At 35.5% G+C, this 20,255-nt stretch overlaps 1 protein-coding gene across 1 annotated transcript; it reads left to right on the top strand.

The window, feature by feature from the left end:
• Positions 1 to 854: 854 nt before the first annotated feature.
• LOC117975612 (protein phosphatase inhibitor 2-like) lies at positions 855 to 18,361 on the top strand. The gene is made up of 2 exons (XM_055096833.2): positions 855 to 1,725; positions 2,524 to 18,361. The coding sequence occupies exon 1, from the start codon at positions 1,122 to 1,124 to the stop codon at positions 1,605 to 1,607; it is 486 nt and encodes a 161-aa protein (XP_054952808.1). The 5' UTR covers positions 855 to 1,121; the 3' UTR covers positions 1,608 to 1,725; positions 2,524 to 18,361.
• Positions 18,362 to 20,255: the final 1,894 nt, after the last annotated feature.

The raw sequence follows: 20,255 nt of genomic DNA, 5'->3' as shown, positions 1-20,255 counted from the left end.
TTCATTTTACAACAGAGGAATGTGAGGTTATAAATGAATTTCCCAAGATCACACTATTCCTGACTTGATACCAGTTATATCTTAGTCCAAAATAAAAATAAAAGCTGTAATTTGTTTTAAAAATTTGTGTAAAGAATATTATGTTATTTATCATCTATTTATCTCTATCAGCTGTATTTCTTATAACATCCCAATTGCTAGATATCATGACACTGCAAGTCATTCAATCCCTTCTCAGAATTAACGAGATTTAATAGTGCTGAGTATATTAAGTATATTTTGACGGTAAATGAAATGTTTAATGACTGATATTCAAGTATAAAGGCATCAATCATCTGGCAGGCACCATTTTTAAGAGAAAAATAATGCATTTTAAATTCATGATGAAAGAAGGAATTCCTAATTTGGACTCAAAATAAGATCAAAAATCCAACGACTAGCACTGGTTCTGCTAATAGCCATCTCAATGGCTCCTTGCATAAAGATACCTGATATTTTCCGTCTCACTCATCTCCATATTTATTCAAACAGTATTTTAAAAGAACTTATGATGTGCCAAAAACAAAAGCCGAGCTCGGAATAAAGTGGTATAACAGAGTCATCAAACATACAGACTACTTTTCCAGGCATTGGACTGCACGAAATAACTTAGCAACAGGGTGCAGAAATTATAATAGAGAAGTGGTTGGAAGTCTCAGTTCGTAGACACAGAAGAAATTCCAGATCCATAAAATGAAAAAGGATAAGCAAAGGGGAGTGAGAAACAGCTGCCAATGTGATAGAATTTAAACCAAGGTAAGATATCGCGAGAGGGCGGGCCCGCTAGGCTTGGCGTCGCTCCCGAGCTGGAGCTCTTGCCGGCGTCTCCCCGCGAGCAGCGGCTGAAGTGCTGGCGGCTAAGGGCCCGTGAGCAGCCGCCACTCCCTCGGCGTTGGCTCTTGCGCCGGGGTCGTTGTTTCGTGACAACCACCCAGGTAGCCGTTTCTGAGACGGCAGATGCGGCCGCTTTAGCCCTGAGCGGGCTCCGCGGCTCCCTGGACGGTCTCTGCCAGTGCCCGACTCTTCTCTTCCGGACTCCACGCCAAGCAGCGACCCTGAGCCAACAGCCAGAGCGCCCAGAAATGGCGGCCTGGACTGCCTCGCACTGGCCAGTCAAGGGGATCCTGAAGAACAAGACCTCTACAGCTTCCTCTATGGTGGCCTCGGCTGAACAGCCCAGCGGGAGTGTCGAGGAGGAGCTGAGCAAAAAATCCCAGAAGTGGGAAGAAATGAACATCCTGGCGACATATCATCCAGCGGACAAAGACTATGGTTTAATGAAAATAGATGAACCAAGCACTCCTTACTGTCGTAAGATGGGTGATGGTGAAGATGCGTGTAGTGATACAGAAACCACTGAAGCCGTGGCACCAGATATCTTAGCTAAGAAATTAGCTGTTGCTGAAGGCTTGAACCCAAAGTATCGGGTTCAGGAACAAGAAAGCAGTGGAGAGGAGGCTAGTGACCTCTCACCTGAAGAACGAGAAAAAAGGCGACAATTTGAAATGAAAAGGAAGCTTCACTACAATGAAGGACTGAATATCAAACTAGCTAGAGAATTAATTTGAAAAGACCTACATGATGACAAAGATGAAGAAATGTTAAAGACTGCAGATGGAGAAAGCATGAAGACGGAACAATCAAATCAAAGCTCTACAACAAGTTACCAACGGCAAAACACATTCAGTAAGTTCATAGAAGAGCTTTGTTCAACACTGCAACTGTTTGCTAGATAGAAACCCTGTTACTATAATACATTGCTTCTTGTTCTCCACAATTTATGATTTAAGTATCAAAATCATACCAGTTATTATATATTACCAAGAATTAAATGATATCCTTAGAAACTGATTAGACTGAAAATGCCTAATTGGTATATATATCTTGTGCCTAGTACTTTACCACAAATACAGTGTAATATCATCAGTCCAAAACTGCATTACTTTTGTAAAAACACTGGTTAATTTTTGTAAGATATTATGTAGCATTTTTAGAGGATAAAAAATATCTTTGGGGAGGGGAACTAAGTTATTTTCATCACTCTAAATGGGGCGATACCTCTTATAAGTTTGTTGGTTTGCTTTTTTTTTAAATCAAAAGACAATTGAACAACAGGATGTATAGGCTGATAAATATTCAGGCCGAATAGTATTTTAACACTTGTCTTCAACTTGATTTGTCTGTATAATTGAAAAGGATTATAAGAGTTACTCTTGCATTTTCTGTCCTACTACCTTTAAAGTTCCTGTTGAGTTTCTTTGTATTTACAAGGAAAGGACTGAACTTTTTCTCATCAAAACTAGCCTTTTTTCTCACAAATAAATTATCAGTTTAAACTTGCAAAAAAAAAAAATTAAGCCAAGGTAGAATGTAGTTGTGGTCTGAGGAAATTAATGTTCTAAAAGTTGTAGAATGATAACAGGGTGTGAAAAGATACTGTTAAGTCAACTTAAACATGAACTGATAATTGACCACTGGATTCAGGTGAGCAGAGATGACAACAGCATGTGATATTTCTTCAGAGTAGAGGAAGCAAAGTCTGATTGAAGTTTGTTGGAGAGAGGATGGGAAGAGAAAGAGTTCAGACAGTAAGTACAGTTACACTTTCAATGAGTTTTGTTGAATAGAACAGTCAAGTCAGGCATTAGAGGAAGAGGCAGAGTCAATGGACTTTTATTTTTGTTGTTGCTTTGTTTCTAAGCCCGTAGAAACTGCAATGTTTCTATGCAAATGAAAATGCCCAAATAATAAGGAAAACATTGATCATACAGGAACATGACAGGGAAGTTGCCGGAGTAATTCACTTTGCAAACAAGAGGTAATGGGATCTGTTGCACAAGTGTAGAGCTGAGACTTATATAGGAGCATATAGCTTATTTGTTGTGGGAAGAGGATAGGAGTATAGGAAGGTTGATAGACTCGATGATGGGTCCATGCAGGCATTTTCTTCATATACTTTCTACTTTCTCAGTGAAATAATAGCCATGAATATGTATCTGGAAGAAAAATGCTCTAGTTCCATAGAGTGGGGAATAATTGGAACAGTTACGCAGAATAATGGGAGAGCAAATTGAATAAGGAGATAGAGTGGTATCACCCTACAGCCTTAAGGAATCCCTTGAGTTCAGTGGTCAGGATATTAAAATGAGATCATTCAACACTGTTGTGAGGTTTTCTCCTTTAAGTTCACTTATTCGATGATGACTTAGAACAGGTGACCAGTGAAAAACCAGTGAAAACAGTAAACATTTTTTTCAGGAAAATAAAACAGGGGTGTTGATAATGGTATTGAGGCTTTATGAACAATGGAAAGAGATTATAATGAGTGGTCATAAGATGTAAGTCAGATAGGTAGGAAAGACATGGTGAACAGTGAAAATACAGTAGTATCAATGGATTGATTGGAAGATGGGATGAACCTAGTAATAAGTGAGGAAGAGGGGTTAGCTGTTACTGGTAATTTTCAAAGTTCAGATGGCTGAACTAACAGGGACCAGAAGTCCATTGAAGGAGAATTCCTAAAGGAACTGCGTGTGTAAATGGATTTTGAAAGCATAGTGTATATGGATAGGAAATTTACTGAAAAGTTGCCCAGATAGTTTGGAAGAGAATGATAGTAAGCTGAATTACTAAACTTCCAGAGAAGGAGGGAGACAAAATTACAGATCTGGAGATCTGTAAATAGCTGTGGCAAAAAGGGGCAATGTGTGTCATAAACTGTTGTCATGAGCTTCAAAATAGATGAGAGTTTGGAGAAATGATAAGGAACATTGGTTTGTTTGTTGTGAATAACACCACAGATCATTATGGGATAAGTATAAGACTTTTGAGTGGATATGAAGAATCAGGTAGGCCAAAATCATACGAGCATAAATTGTGTTTGTTGATTGTAAATGCAGTGGGCTTCTTGAGTTAGCGAACTGGGTGGTCCTTGATGCTTCCCAAGAGTCTGCCTGGCACTTGGTCTGCCACACCTTAGGATCAGACTTTTTGGTAACCACACCCTGATTATAAATACCCATGGTTTATCTGTCTGTTGAATCACATTTCTCCCCTCCTATTCAATAAGACTTGTATATTTAAGAAACCATTATCCTACTACAGTGGGAAATCAGTACCTTGTCCCTCCAAATAGAATTTCCTCACTCCAACAGAGTAGCACTTCCATTGTGATGCTATAAAACAGGGGGCACAAACTCAAATATGTACAGGAAATTTAAATAAAGTTGCTAGAGGAAAGAAAAATCAACTACCAAAAATATAATAAAACACTACTTTTACAGAACTATGTAGTAAATAACAATATAAGGATGATTAGTCCTAACAATTATATTTTAAATTTAAAAAAAAGTAATGCAATTACAATCAAAACAGCTGTGCATGACCTTTTTCTTAACTTTTGATTCAGTTTTGATACAATAGAACTTTTTTTCTTAACTTCAAAATGAGAATGTTATATCTTTTTTTTTTTTTTGGATGTTGTAACATAAACCATAGCATGTCAGAAACTTTTATAGCGACCACATGAAGATTATTTTAAAATTAGATCTGTTACAATTTTAAATTGTAGTTATAAGTTGTTAGTGAATTGAAAATATGTTGAGTAAATTAAGTTTTTATTTTTAAAGGTTAGTATCTATAATTGTCAACTATAGTACTGATGTAAGGATTTTGTTGGGAATGTAGGGATTAAATTATAATGACACCATGAAGAATAATTCTATCTTCAGAAGTTACTAAAAATAAATCGACTCAAAGATCAGAAGATTGGAGGATTTGTGAGGTCAGGAAATGTGTCTGTATTGTTCACTGTTACATTCTTGGAACATGGAATAAGGCCTGGAACATAGCATCCATTCAAGAAATATTTTTGAGTGAGTTAATAAATATATTTCACACCTGTGAAATAATTTTTTTTCTGTTAATGCTGCCTAAAAGGGCATTGCTAGATAAATTTTAATAATTTTATGTCTCACTTAATGAACACGTCATGTTAACAATAACATAAAAAGTAAATTATTTTCGTATTTGAAATTAACTTTTGTAAAATCGATGTTCCCTTTTTTTGCTTCTTTGTTTCCAGAAAAGTACAGCGCTATGCATTTACCCTTGAAAAAAAGATGTGCTTTAAAATAATGAATTGAATCCCATTATTTAAGGATGTGAATGCATTATTCTGTAGAATTTACACTTGAAAATGTCAATTAGTAATTGGGGCAGTACTTATTTTGAAGTGCAGAAATCAGATCATAGGATCATAGGTTATATAGTGTTCATCTTTACAATGCTACAAGGCACAAGCCCAAAGAGATAACAGTGTATCTTAGAAATCCTGCAGAGAAACACACCCCTGTCACCCAGGCTTCAATCACAAGCCTATGATAAGGTTTGAGTATAGAAGAATATTACTCCCTTTATCTCATTCCTGTCCCCAGCTACTCTGGCTAAGAAGAATCAGTGGAAGAACATTAGGCTTAGTAATCATTTTAATGCATGCCTGAGCCTATTTGTAGCTATCTCTCATAGACAATATTGTTTCTTTAACCTTTCATTGTTTCTGATTGTTCTATTTGTGAATGGTTTTATTGTTTATAATGAGGTTCTGTATTGTTGATTGTTGTAGTTTTGTGTTCTTTGAGGTTTTTTCTTTTTTTTTTTTTTTTCCTATCTAGCTGTAGTTGCCTCTGTTTCTTCATGGTATGTTTATGTGTGGTTGTGTATGTCTGCATGCACCTATGTGTGTGTGTCTTTACAGAGTACTCTGTAGACAAATTTGGAACTCCAGATCTCATGAGGCTTCTGTTGGAACAGTGAGACTATCCAGAGTTGACCTCAGTCTAACTCAGTGTAGGAAATTTATATGACATAAATTAAAACTCGTTATGTAAATAGGAAGAGATCCAAGTTAACATAGTTTCTAATAGTCCCACAAGGTGTTACAGTTCATCTGACAAGATTATCAGGCTATTTCATTTATATGAGTCATTATGTTCTGTATTACATTCTTCAAAGTAAGACTGTTTACTTTAGCTCCTAGGAAGCAGTCACATTACCATCAGTGATAATTACCATCATTAAAACAATACCTTAATAGAACACTAATTTGGGGGCTCTTGCAATTCTTTTATAGGAAGCATTACATAATTAGTGGATGTTACACTTACTTTCACACAAGTTCCTAATAATAATGAGACACAAGAGAGCCTCCCATTGGGAAATGTCTCACCTCACCAAACACTACAGAATTTCACGGGAAGTGATTTTAATTCAGATATAAAAGTATATTCATAAAAATTCCAACTTGTTTAACTACTTATATTTTTATAATGAATGAACAAATACATAATTATATTTTGAGTTTGGAGAAAGGAGTATCATCATCAACTATTTGATTTATAATTATAGTTATACCCTTTGGTGCAAAAAATGTGTGTTAAATATATCTAACTAATGGCTGATTGGTTTTAAAATGATGGAGCTGTGTGGAAACAATGCAGATATAAATGTAAGTTTTAAAATTTTGATTATCTTGAATGTGTCTAGTATTTATAAAAATCAATCCCTTACATCAGTGGTTCTCTCCTTAGGCTGCATTCTGGTATTACCTTGAAGTCTTAAAAACCCGAGTGTGCTGGATGCAACCCAGTCCAATTAAATCAATATCTCTAGAGATGGGACCCAGGGACCTGTATTATATAAAGCCTCAGGTGATCGTTTTGTGCAGACAGTGATGAGAACCATTGAGGATAATCTGAATACATGATTAGGCTTCAAGCTAACCTGGAAAACTTCGTAACAAAAGAATGATGTGAGTCAAATCAAACACAAATTTTTTTATGAAGATAATCAATAACAATGTTTTTCCTGAAGAAAATGTTCTATAGCGAGTTATTATCCCAACTAGCTACTGATTTTGAAGAGCTATAACCAATATTTTCTCACTGTTTTGTGTGCTTTTCCATAAGACAAAGTTTAACACCAAAGGTTATTGTATTTATCACTTAAGTCAGATAAGCAGTTTATTAGAATAAAATTATATTCTATGTCCTTTATTTTCTCTAATGTGTGGGACACATATGTACACTACATATATATGTGTATGTATATATATGTGTGTATGTGTATATGTGTACATATGCATATATATCTTAAAAACTATTCTGGTATACTAATTTTTGAGAAAATGTAAGTATATACTGAAAAAATATAGTGATGTTTGTTCTATATACACAAATGAGCTCTGAAACATGAGCTCATTTCTTTGCTAGATTATGTCAATTAAAGGACTTTAAGATAAGCTCAATTATTCATCAATATTCAGTTTTTTCAAGAAATTCTTTCAAAGAATAATATTTAAGAACAACGTAAGTTCATTTAAAAATGCCCCCACCCAGATATAAATCTTACAACAATCCCATTAAATGCATTGGATTTTATTTAAGCTTTTAAAACATATAGGCCCCTCAGCAGATATGCTGCTTTTTGTTAAAATTTCCCAACCTCTTTTGGACAGTAAACATATCATGCATGTTTTATGCAAATGGTAGAAACAATTTTCCATATGTGAATACTTTTAGCAATTAAAATAACTACTTTCATGAGTATACTAGTGTCTTTTGAACATTTTAAAACTGACCTTATGCTAATTTTTCCTGTGATAATCTTTTAAACAGGGCACTTTTCTGACCTAGAGAACTACCTCTATACATTTTGTTTGTCCAAAAGATCAAGAAAACCAGTATCATTATAATCTTCCTGTATAAACTGCAAGGTGCAAGGGTTTCATTATTGTTCTATATCTGAAATTTAACATGTAATTTATGTTATTACGTACCCATTTGCATATCAAATTAGATAATATGCTGTGCTCAGTGACATAAATAATTATATTCATTTATGTCACAGAGGTTAATTATATTCAACCTCTGTAGGCTGAATTCTTTTCAGCTCTCTAATCAAATGATGATTTAGAGTTATAGGATTAAATACAATTATAAAATAATTAGTTATATATCTCATCTATTGATTACAACAGAAGCTTGTTTGTTTTATCAACAATAAAATGTATGTCGTTCTAAATAAGAATTTTGATACCTTGTAGCTCTTTGAAATAATTATCATTATGAACTGAATATAAATGATCACTTAGGCTATAATCAATAAAATATGTCAATATTGTTTTAAAAAGTAAAGTCCTTTTAATGTTTAGTTATCATGCTTTTGAACACTATATAAAATAAATGGTTTTGAAAATTTTTATAAATCCACTTTTACAGCACAAGTTTTAAAAACTTGAATACTGTATATAGGTAATAGTCTTATTCACTGTTTTATTAGAATTCAAGCATCCTACTTAACTACTTAGATTTATAATATGTTACCTGTAATATAATTTTATAATTAATGGTAATATAATCAGTCTTCCATCACACATATTATTAGGCACCCCTAAATACACTTAAGATATTACCAAATAAACAAGAATTTATGCTTTCTTACAACCCAGTTCTAAAAGATGGATGTTTGTTAGTTGCTGCAGCAGTAAATAAATCTTGGCCATGACTCTCCTGAAACAGTCCAACATGCTGTGTGGCAAGCTTGCCCCAGGTAAAGATGTGGTAGGTACGAAATTAAATGTTAGCTTAAAGGTTAGAAAGTTAAGTTCAAACAAGTTGAGAAAGGCAGCATATGCAACTTCTTGCTGCCTGCATGGCTGCGTAAGAGTGGCCTTGGGCCTGTAATATTTCTTATTGGGAGATAAAAAACCCTCACAGCCTGGGCTGGGCTTGTCATATTTCCAGCAAGAAAATACTTTTCCCTGTTTAGGCTTGATGTATGCTCCATAAATATTCTGCTTAGGCCCAAGCTTCAGTGATCCTTTGGCACTCCCCCAGCTTTCTATATTTCAGACCCAAGGGGAAGAGGTCATGGTCCCTTTAGTGCAGTACAAAGTGAGGGACCTGCAGCCACACTAACCACATCGGCTATGGAGTGGATTCTCTGGCCATGGGGAAACAAAGTCTTGCACTGCTTTTCTTCTTTTTCTGTAAATAAATAGCTGTACCATACCACTGGAGCCTAGTGTACATGTCTTCGGTTCTCAGTGACCCCAAATCATGCAGGTCTCTTCCCTGGGTGGCATTCATCTGCTTGTTAACCTTGGCCACACTCATTTTATATTCTGTCCTGTAGCACAGCTTGACCGCCCCGTGAACAGTGAAACACAGCTATTTCTAAAAAGTATTTTGGTAAACTCTCTTGGAAGGAACAAAACTAGTGTTTGTTGGTCTTCTATATTACCATGTGAAACTGAGAGTGTTAAGGCACAACTACTGCAGGTAGTTGCTAAGTGATGTCAGGGAAACTTGTGCACCTCTTAAAAATGTGAACAACTCAAAGTTGTGCTGTATTCAAAGTTTAAAATCAGGCTGGGCGCGGTGGCTCACGCCTGTAATCCCAGCACTTTGGGAGGCCAAGGCGGGCGGATCACGAGGTCAAGAGTTCGAGACAAGCCTGACCAACATAGTGAAACCCCGTCTCTACTAAAAATACAAAAATTATCTGGGCATAGCGGCGTGCACCTGTAATCCCAGCTACTTGGGAGGCTGGGGCAGGAGAATCGCTTGAACCCGGGAGGCAGAGATTGCAGTGAGCCGAGATTGCACCACTGCATTCCAGCCTGGGCGAGAGGGCGAGACTCCGTCTCAAAAAAAAAAAAAAAAAAAAAAGTTTAAAATCAAGCATACAGCTTCAAATATTTTGACACATGCTTTTAAACAAGAGTTTGTCCAAGTAGGCTATACATCAGAAAAATCTAGAGGCTCAGAACATACTTTGCAAATAGAATTGTAAAAAATGTAGCCTAAGTAAAAGCAGATAAAATCTTCTGATTGAAAAAATTACTGCATAGCATTGGGCAATTTTTTTTTTTTGAGACGGAGATCTGTACTGAGAAACTATTATATACAGGAACTGAAGTCATCATTTGGGGTACACTAGAGTAAATAGAAAACAAAAATAGGAAAAAGATAAAAGAAAAAACAAAATATATGAAGGTCTCCATCTTTGTGTGTTTTATATTCTGGATAGGAGAGATGGATTATAACCAAAAAAGTACAATCAGTTAGAAAATGTTATAGAGGCTAAAATATGATAAATGTTAGTGAAAGAATAAACAAATAGATCAACAAAATAGAAAAGAAAGAGAAAGACTAGAATAGAAAGCCCAGGAATAAACCCAAATAAATACAAGTGATCTTAAATCAACTTAACTTAGACAAAGGAGTAAAGGTCATACAATGCAGGAAAGACAGTATTTCCAACAAATGGTGCTGGAGCTTCTGTGTATCCACATGCAAAATAATGAAATCTAGACACAGACCTTACATCCTTCACAAAATTGAATCCTAAATGGATCTTAGATCTAAATGTAAAACACAAAAGTATACAACTACCAGAAGATAACATAAGAAGAAGCCTAGATGATCCTGGGTATGGTGATGACCTTTTAGATACAACGTCAAGCGCATGATCCAAGAAACAGAAAAATTGGTAAGATGAATTTAAAAACTGTTCTGCAAAAGACAGTGCTAAGATATTTAGAAGACAATCCACAGGGTAGGGGAAAATATTTGCAAAACACACATCAGATAAAGGACTGTTACGAAAAATACGATGAACTCTTCAAATTCAACAATAACAAATCAAATAACCTGATTGAAAATGCAAATTAAATAAGAATGAGATACCACTACACATCTTTTGAATGATCAAAGTCTGAAATACTGGCAACACTAAATGCTGGCAGGTATTTTGAGTAATAGGCACTCTCATTCATTGCTGGTGGGAATTAAACATGGTACAGTCACTTTGGAAGACCATTGGCGCTTTCTTACAAAATAAACATAAAACCCAGCAATTGCCCACTGTCCACCTGTATACTTAACAAAGGAATTGAAAACTTATATCCACACAAAAACTTGCACAACATATTTTTATAGCAGCCTTGTTTATCATTTCCAAAACTTGGAAGCAACCAAAATGTCCTTTAATAAGTGAATGGGTACATAAACGGTGACACATCCAGACAATGAAATATTAATCATCACTAAGAATAAATGAATTATCAAGCCATAAACAGACATAGAGAAACCTTAAATGAATATGACTAAGTGAAATAAAACAATCTGAAAAGATACATACTGTATGATTCTGTCAGTTTGATATTTGGACATTTGTCCAAACCCATACAGTGTAAATCCTAATGTTAACTATGAACTTTAAGTTATGAGATGCCAATATAGGTTCATCAATTATAACAAAGGTATAATTGTGGGAGGGGATGTAGATAATAGGGGAGCAAATGCATGGGTGTGGGCAGTGGGTATATAGCACACTAGTCACATCTTATCTACAGGGTAGAAGTTCTAAGACTTCCAGTGGATGCCTGCAACCACTACAGATAGTACCAAACTTTGTATTTTTAGTTGACTCTTGAACAGTATAGGGGTTTGGGGTGCCAGTCCCCCATGCAATAAAACACCCGCATATAACTTTTGTCTCTTCAAAAACTTAACTACTAATAGCTACTGTTGACTAGAGCCTTATCAATAACATAAAAGAGTCAATTGACACATATTTGTTGTATGTATTATATACTATATTCTTACAATAAAGTAAGCTAGGAAAAAAAATATTAAAATCTTAAGAAAGAAAATATGTTTTAATATTTATTAAGTGGAAGTGGATCATCATAAAGGTCTTTATCATCATTATCTTCACATTGAGTAGGCTGAAGAGGAAGAGGTAGAGGAGGGGTTGGTCTTGCTGCCTCAAGGGTGACAGTGGTGGAAGAAAATCTGTACATAAGTGGACCCACTTAGTTCAAATCTGTAATGCTCAAGGGTCAACTGAGTATTATGTGTTTTTCCTATACATATATACCTATCTACAATAAAGACACTTTAATTTATTAATTATATTAAGAAATTAATAACAATATTACTGTATTAATCAGTTTTCATGCTGCTGATAAAGACATATCTGGGGCCAGGCGCGGTGGCTCACGCCTGTAATCCCAGCACTTTGGGAGGCCAAGGTGAGTGGATCACCTGTGGTCAGGAGTTCGAGACCAGCCTAACCAACGTGGTGAAACCCTGTCTCTAGTGAAAATACAAAATTAGCCGGGGGTGGTGGAATGTGCCAGTAATCCCAGCTGCTTGGGAGGCTAAGGTGGGTGAATCACTTGAACCCGGGAGGCGGAGGTTGCAGTGAGCCAAGATTGCGCCATTGCACTCCAGCCTGGGCAACAAGAGCAAAACTCCATTTCAAAAAAAAAAGAAAAAGAAGATATACCTGGGACTGAGAAAATTTACCAAAGAAAGAGGTGCATAGGACTTACAGTTCCATTCCACATGGCTGGGGAGGCCTCACAACCATGGTGGAAGGCAAGAAGGAGCAAGTCACATCTTCGGTGGATGGCAGCAGGCAAAGAGAGCTTGTGCAGCTCAACTCTCGTTTTTAAAACCATCAGATCTCATGAGACTTTTTCACTAACATGAGAACAGCAAGAGAAAGACTCACCCCCATGAATCAATTACCTCCCGCTGGGTCCCTTCCACAACACGTGGGATTTCAAGATGATATTTGGGTGGGTACACAGCCAAACCATATCAACTACCAATAAAATATGACAGATAAAAATATCCCAGCATCACAGTCCTTGTACTTTGGGGCTGTTATTAAGTAAAATAAAATAAGGGTTACATAAACACAAGCACTGCAATTCCATGGCAATCAATCTGATAACCAAGGGGTCTACTAAGTGACTAATGGGTGGGATGATTTGTGGCCCTGGTCCCTGGGCAGGACAGAGTGGGACAGCATGAGGTTTCATCATGCTACTCAAGATGATGTGCAATGTTAAACTTATGAATTGTTTATTTCTGGAATTTTACATTTAATATTTTTGGACCATGAAAGTAACTGAAACTGAAAAGTCAAACCACAGATAATGAGAGACTACTGTAATTCTCTGTACTTTCTGCTCTATTGTGGCATGAGCTTAACCGCTCTAAATAAAAATAAAATCTTTAAAAGTAAAAAAAAAAAAGAGGTGGCTTATTTCATCTACATATAAAAATATATATGCATATATGGTAAATGTTACATTTTTTTAAAGTAGAATATGGATTATGAGCGGTTCCCATGGTAATGCCTCATGGTGCAGTATTGTGGGCATAACGACACATAGAGAAGATGAGATTTGAGCAAATCTTTGAGAAAGGTAAAGGAGATGCCAAGCAAATATTTTAGAGATGTGCCCTGCAGTCATGGGGAGTGTTGAAAGAAGAACACTGTGGTCAGTGTGCCTGGATATTATCTGTTCTTACATGGAAATCATTTTATTATTCTGCATGTTGTGGGTTTCCATGAAAATGCCATTTCTCTTCTTTAATCATAAGCTGCGTATGAAAATATATTTTCTGTAACTCATTTTTTATCCCTGCATATCCTGGTGGTTAGAAGCTGCATTGAACCAAATTAATTCTAGATATGAAGTCAGACAAAAATGATAAATAAAGTTTTCATAAGCATCCAGTTTGAATTACTCAAAAGGTATAAAGGGAAAGAAAAAAATAATGAGAATGCAATATTTATATGATATTTGTAATGAGGTCAACTTTAATGTTATTTTTCTGTGTTTTGGGTCAGCTTTGCATGGGGGGAGGATGATCTAGTCAGTATGCTCGGTTGAAAGAGATATATAACCACTAGAAATTTACAAAGATAATTTATATAAAACAACATTGCTTACTTAGCAGACAAGACTGAAAAGCAGGTAATAAGCTGAAATATATAACAAGAAAATTCTGAGAAGACAAAGTAATAAGCATGTAAAAAATAAAGCAATAAAAAGACATGGTAGGCAGAGTAAGGTAGTATGATCTGCATCTAATTGAAGTTCTGGAAATAAACATAAAAATAAATGTGTAAATATGTAATAATTTCAGAGGTTATGGTAAAATTTATGGCAAGTGTTGACACACAGATTTAAGAAGCCCCAAATTCAAATCATAATGCATAAAATATAAATTTCACTTCAATGCATCTTAGTAAAGCTAGAGTTAATAAAAAGACTTTAACAATTGCCAGAGAAGAGATAAATAATAACTGGAAGTCAGAGAATAAATGAATGTCTGCAGAGTACTAAGAGAAAATAATTAGCTTAGAATTCTAACGCACAGTCAATATATCTTTCAAGAATGATCGTGGAATAAAAATACTTTCTACTAACAAATGTTCTCTATGAAAGATATTTTCTAATGAAAGATCTAATAGATATTTTTATGATGAAGAAAAATTACTTCAAATGTAAAATTTGAGATTCAAAAAGTAATGATAAAGAAAATAATTGATAAATTTGTAGGTTGATAGAAACAAAGACATAATTTTTAAAAATCATTATTTCATTTAGCATGAGGAAAGAGATATTAATTTTAACAATTACTTGGTTGACATACATTCTGGTTTCCCACGATATTTTAAATGTATAATTATGTAAATAAACTGTATGTCTCACTATAAATACAAATATAACTCATACTTTCAACAATGCCCTGAATTAGATGACAAATCATATGCTAATAGTGGCCCTAACGTTGATAGGTGAGTTTTATAGCAAAAATCTGTCAGAAAATATTAGGGAAATAGAAATGACATATTTAAGTTACAAATTATTAGAGAAAATAAAGAAAAAATTTAAATCAATTAAAACATAAGAAAATAGAAAAACCACATTAAGGGATGGTATAAACAGAAATTACATAAGATATTTGAGAAATAACAGTAGTTCAGTAATATAATAATTATTAATAAAAAAGACCTAGAAAAGACAAAGATTATAAAACTGCATTAAACTACTAAATTTATCTATATATTTTTTAAATAAACATATGTAAAAACAAAGAACAAATTTTCAGAATAAAAGAGTGATAAAAGATGATCTAGCCAAATATGTAGTAACTGGAAATAGCGGAGATAGCCACGTTTATATCTGACAATATAGACTTTACATAAAATTTTTACTAGAAAATAAGAATTCAAATTACCCTTAAATATCTAAATCTTTTAAAATGTATAAATGTAAATATTCCTAACAGCACATCTTCAGAATATATAAATTAAAAATTTATGTTCTGGTTAGGGGATGGGTAGCAGCAGAAACCTAGCGGTATTCATTGTGTATTTGGTGGTTCTACCATCAGAAGAGTATATGAATTTCAGTTCTCATTATCAAGTTGATTTTGGGGGTTGTATATCTGGCCAGTTGTTCTGTGAGAAGGTGATTTTCTTCAGCGTGATTTCATCTGACAATAGACTAAAAACAGAGAAGTTCTCCTTTATGGAAATCTTTAGGGGATACTCATGAGACTGCTTGTTGAATTTCAAGTTAGGCAGATTCTAGAACCTCTTGTTGCAGAGAATCCCATTCAGAGTGGGCTGATTTGTGAATTATAGCATAAATGAGGCTAAATAAAATTTTAAAATAGGAATATATTGCCTCCAGAACCTTCAAAGCCTTAAAAGAAGTCAAGATTCTTTCAACATTCTTGGCGCTGAGATGATCAATAGTTTGTTGTTGTTGTTGTTGTTGTTGTTGTTGTTGTTTCTAACAGTGTCAGGGATGGAACAGTTTTTAACAAACCAAATAATTTTCAGAAATCTAACTGAAGTAGTGGGACCTTGTTGTAAATGCAGAGTTATAACCTATTTCCACCGCTACTTTTTGTAAACGCCTTTGTGATTACTTTTATGTCCTGCATGTGTGTGTGACAAATAAATCTCCTTGGAGGAGATACCATCAATGTAATGTCAGACCTGTGCTCCTGGAGAAAGCCAGATACAACTAAGATCTTTCCTACAAAGACTGTAAAAGAATGCAAGGCTATTGAATCACCCCATCAGTATCCAGGAAAATGCATATCCCTTCAAAGGTGAAGGCACTGCAGCTGAAATAAGCACTAAACAGAACATGTTCACCTAACTAGGCACTGAGTAGAGCATATTAATCAAATCTAGTACTATAAAGTATTTACTAGTTGTTGATTGGATGTAATCAATGATTTCAGTAATATTATAGGTGTGGGCTTTAATGGGTAGAGCCACACTGAGTTCATGGTCATCCACTGCCACTGCAAGATGTCCACCATTATTTTCAGTTTTAAGAACAGATTGAATTGGGCTATTTAATAGTAAAATAGTAAAAATAATCATCCTTTTCTACATAGGGCTACAAAGTAGATTTCAAACATTGAAACCCACATTTTAATTTATATTAGGCTTTATCAACTCTTTTAATTAAAAAAACTAGAAGATCCATCGGGTTTTATTTGTCAAGTCGATTTTAAGTGCCAAAGACATAATTTTATTTCAATTATTTACTTGAGTCAAAGGGACCACTATAGGATATTTTAAGGGCGATGAATACTATGGCCATTAGAAATTTTGGCAAAGCAACATTTCTCATGGTTAAGGTAACACATATCTGTTAGTTTTCTGTTTTATGCCTGGTAACTTCCTTAAGAAAATAGCAGGTACTTTGTTTAAATTTAGTGAATTTAGTGGGACCTCCATGTATAATAACAATTTTGTCACCTATATCAGTTAAGGCCATGAATAGTTGTCAATACGTACATTTCAGCAGATTTTAGAATTAATTTAGAACCGATGATGTAGAGAATTAAATGTCAAACCTATTGGGTAAATTCTTTAAGTAAGTAAATTTATTTCCATTTATATCAGACTGTGGGCCTCTGTCTCAGTTTCTGGCTTGTCATCATGTATCTAGGTGTCTGTCTTGGTTTTTGTGCTGATGGTAGCTCATTTTGTGTATTTGTCCCTGTTAGTGCCCATGTTCTTAGGGTCCTTCTCTACACTCCTAATATTTATAAGTTTCTTCCTCCAGAAGTTCCCAAATTGCTGTCATCACAGTAAAGAGGCTCCCCACGGTACTTATTGCATTACTGGCTTTAGAGGCACTAGGCAAAAGCCAGGTTTGAATGATCTCTTTGGTATGTTGACAAGCCACAACATTCATCAGACTCGCAGTCCAACCATTTTATCCTTGTCCAATAGATTGATGATGCCCCCTGGCTTTTTAAAGAAGAGGTGGGTGGAAGATAAGGCGATATAAAGGATTCAAGACAACTTTTCCCAAGATCTATGCCAAGGTTCCTTGGATGTTTTCCTCCTTAAGTTTGAGGATCAGAATCTCTGTTGTGATAGAAGTATAGATGGCGGTAGCAGCATTTGGATTCCTAGAGACCTATCTGATATTAAGAGCGTTGACATCAGCATTCAAAAATGGTGACTATAGTTATTTAAGCAACCACCTAATTGGTCCATAAATTGTACAGTATATAGGTGTTTTCCCAAGCACTCAGTAGAAAGTGAGTCAATGTTTTATTGATGTCTAGATTCAATCAAAGCTTATGGTTAGATCAAAATAAATGATTTAATTTGACACACAGATAGGCGTAGGCTGAAACACACAATCTGTGCCATGTTAAGGAAGATCCCTAATCCCATGCTGGTATTCTTGAGCACCAACTACCAAAATTTTCAAATAATGCCAGTTAAATATGAAGCAGAACCTTGACAGAAGTAACATATGTGGCACTAAGAAGTAAAGCTCAAAGCACATGGAAGTCAGCTGGCAACAGCTCAAAGTACATACTGTCCAGCAGAGAGTAGAGCCAATCAGTGAACCAGGACGTAAAGGGCCACAGGTGGTGGTCATTACCTAGGCTATCCTGTTCACATACCAATTGTTTTCTGGTTCACTATGGGATCCATCCCTCCAACCAAAAACTGATATGGATGTGGAGATTGATTATACCACAAATACACCAAGGTATAAAAAGATTTATTACTCACATAATGGGATTTTTTGATTGAGTGTTTAAGGTGGAGGAGCAGAGAGAGGGTTTCTGCATGGGATCTTGGGTTTGTGTTGTTTGATCTTTCCTGTTCATCAAAGAAAGGTGCCTGTGGGCTCTATCTGCTTTTCCAGAAATAGCACAAAAACAGGGGCAATTTAGGCCTCAAAGCTATCCAACAGTCAAATATTAAAAACAGAGTCATTTAAAAAGATTGTGTCTTTTTATTTGTATAAATATAACAGGTATATAAAAATTTCACAAGGCATATGTATATCACATCATCACATTGTATACTCATATATATATAATTTTTGTCAATAGATATTAATAAAGCTAACAGAATTTTATTTTAAAAATAGAAGCCTATAACCACAATCCAATTAAGCAAAAATAAAGAGAAACCAGGAAAAATGTGTTTGGAAACTAAAATATATTTCTGAATAAATCAATGTCAAAAAAAGGGAAAATATAATAAAAGCAGGAAATTATCTTAACAGATGTCTTTCTTTCTTTCTTTTTTTCTTTTTTTCTTTTTTTGAGACAGAGTTTCACTGTGTCACCAGGCTGGAGTGCAATGGTGCAATCTCGGCTCACTGCAACCTCTACCTCCCAGGTTCAAGCGATTCTCCTGCCTCAGCCTCCTGAGTAGCTGGGATTACAGGCATGTGCCACCATGCCCAGCTAATTTTATATTTTCAGTAGAGATGGGGTTTCACTGTGTTGGTCAGGCTGGTCTTGAACTCCCAACCTCAGGTGATCCACCCGCCTTGGCCTCCCAAAGTGCTGGGATTACAGGCGTGAGACACTGCGCCAGGCAAATAGATGCCATTATTAAAGCTGTGAACTAAGACTACAATATTGCTCCAGAAATAAATGAATTGATTAATGGAACATTAAAACACTTCAAAAATATATATTGTTTCAGTTGGCCTTAGTTGCATGTGATGGGCTGAACTGTGGCAAAATTCAAATGTTGAATCCCTATCTCCCAGTGGATTTTATTTGGAGATAGAGCCTATACAAAAGTGATAATTGTTAAATGAAGTCATTATTGTGAGAATAGGGCTGATGATGTTATAAGAAATGACATCTCTATCTCTGTGCACACCCAGAAGAAAGGCCATGTGAAGCTACTGCCAGAAGGGGCATCTGCAAACCAGGAAGAGACCTCACTGGAGACAAACCCTGACATTACCGTGATCTAGATGTATAGACCCCAGAACTGTAAGAAAATAAATTTCTGACATTTAAGCCAGGCTGTGGTATTTTATTATGGCAGCCCAAGTAGGCTAATACATTCCATAACACAATAGTGGCTTAAACAACAATTAATTACTTCTCATGATTCTGTGCATTGGCAAACTTGGTGGTTCTTCTCTTTGTTTACCTAGAGTCAATTATACGGCAGCAGTAGTCTGGTATCTAGGCTGGAGCTAGAGATTCTCTTAGAGACCCTCAGCCTAGTAGTGCCTCACCATACACCTGCCTCCAGTGCTTCATCACGCTAGTAGTGGACAGTGATCATGAGGTCTGGCACCTCATCAAATGCCGACCGCACATTTTCTCTCATTTCAGATGTCCACATTTTTCTTGGGTGGAGGGTGTTCCTATGGCACAATCATTCATATTTCATTCACGTGAGTGGTGGATACATTTTTTAAAAAGCAGAAAACCAGGAATCACACAAGCACAGGGCCCTCTCAGGCACTCACTAGCACCTAAACATTGTCTTCACTACTTCTAGACTCTTGCCCTGTGCTAGGCTGGTTTTTCTACTTTATTTCCCACCAGTTGTTTATAGTGTAAATCTTAAGATTGCCTTAAAGCTTACTATTTTAAAACTCTAATGGCACTTTCAATGTTAAAAAAAATGCTTGCTTGAAAAATGTAAAATATTTACTCTCAACACTGCTCTTCTAATATAAGTTTCTGGATCATGTTTTGGGCCACTATAGCTATCATTCTTTCTTTATGTAATCTTGCCATCAAATTTTCAGTGCTTCTAACTAAAAAAGAGGGTTGTTAAATCTGTCGGATTAGGTCATGCCATGCAGCTGTAGAAAACATTCTAAAAATCATAGAAACTTATTAAAACAGACCTTATTTCATCTTCCCATTTTATTTTAATTATGGGTCAGTGGTTGCTCTGCTCAATGTCATCTAATTTGCAGGACTCAAATCGCAAAGCAGCTTCTATCTAGACTATTTCCATACATCACAGCAGAAGAGAAAAGACATCTGCACTTGATTCATGCGTTTCTACCTTTCATTGCC

The sequence above is a fragment of the Pan paniscus genome, chromosome 14 (assembly GCF_029289425.2).
Source record: "Pan paniscus chromosome 14, NHGRI_mPanPan1-v2.0_pri, whole genome shotgun sequence".
Taxonomy (NCBI): Eukaryota; Metazoa; Chordata; class Mammalia; order Primates; family Hominidae; genus Pan; species Pan paniscus.
The sequence above is the reverse complement of the archived record's forward strand: the minus strand, read 5'-3'. Positions and strand labels throughout refer to the sequence as shown.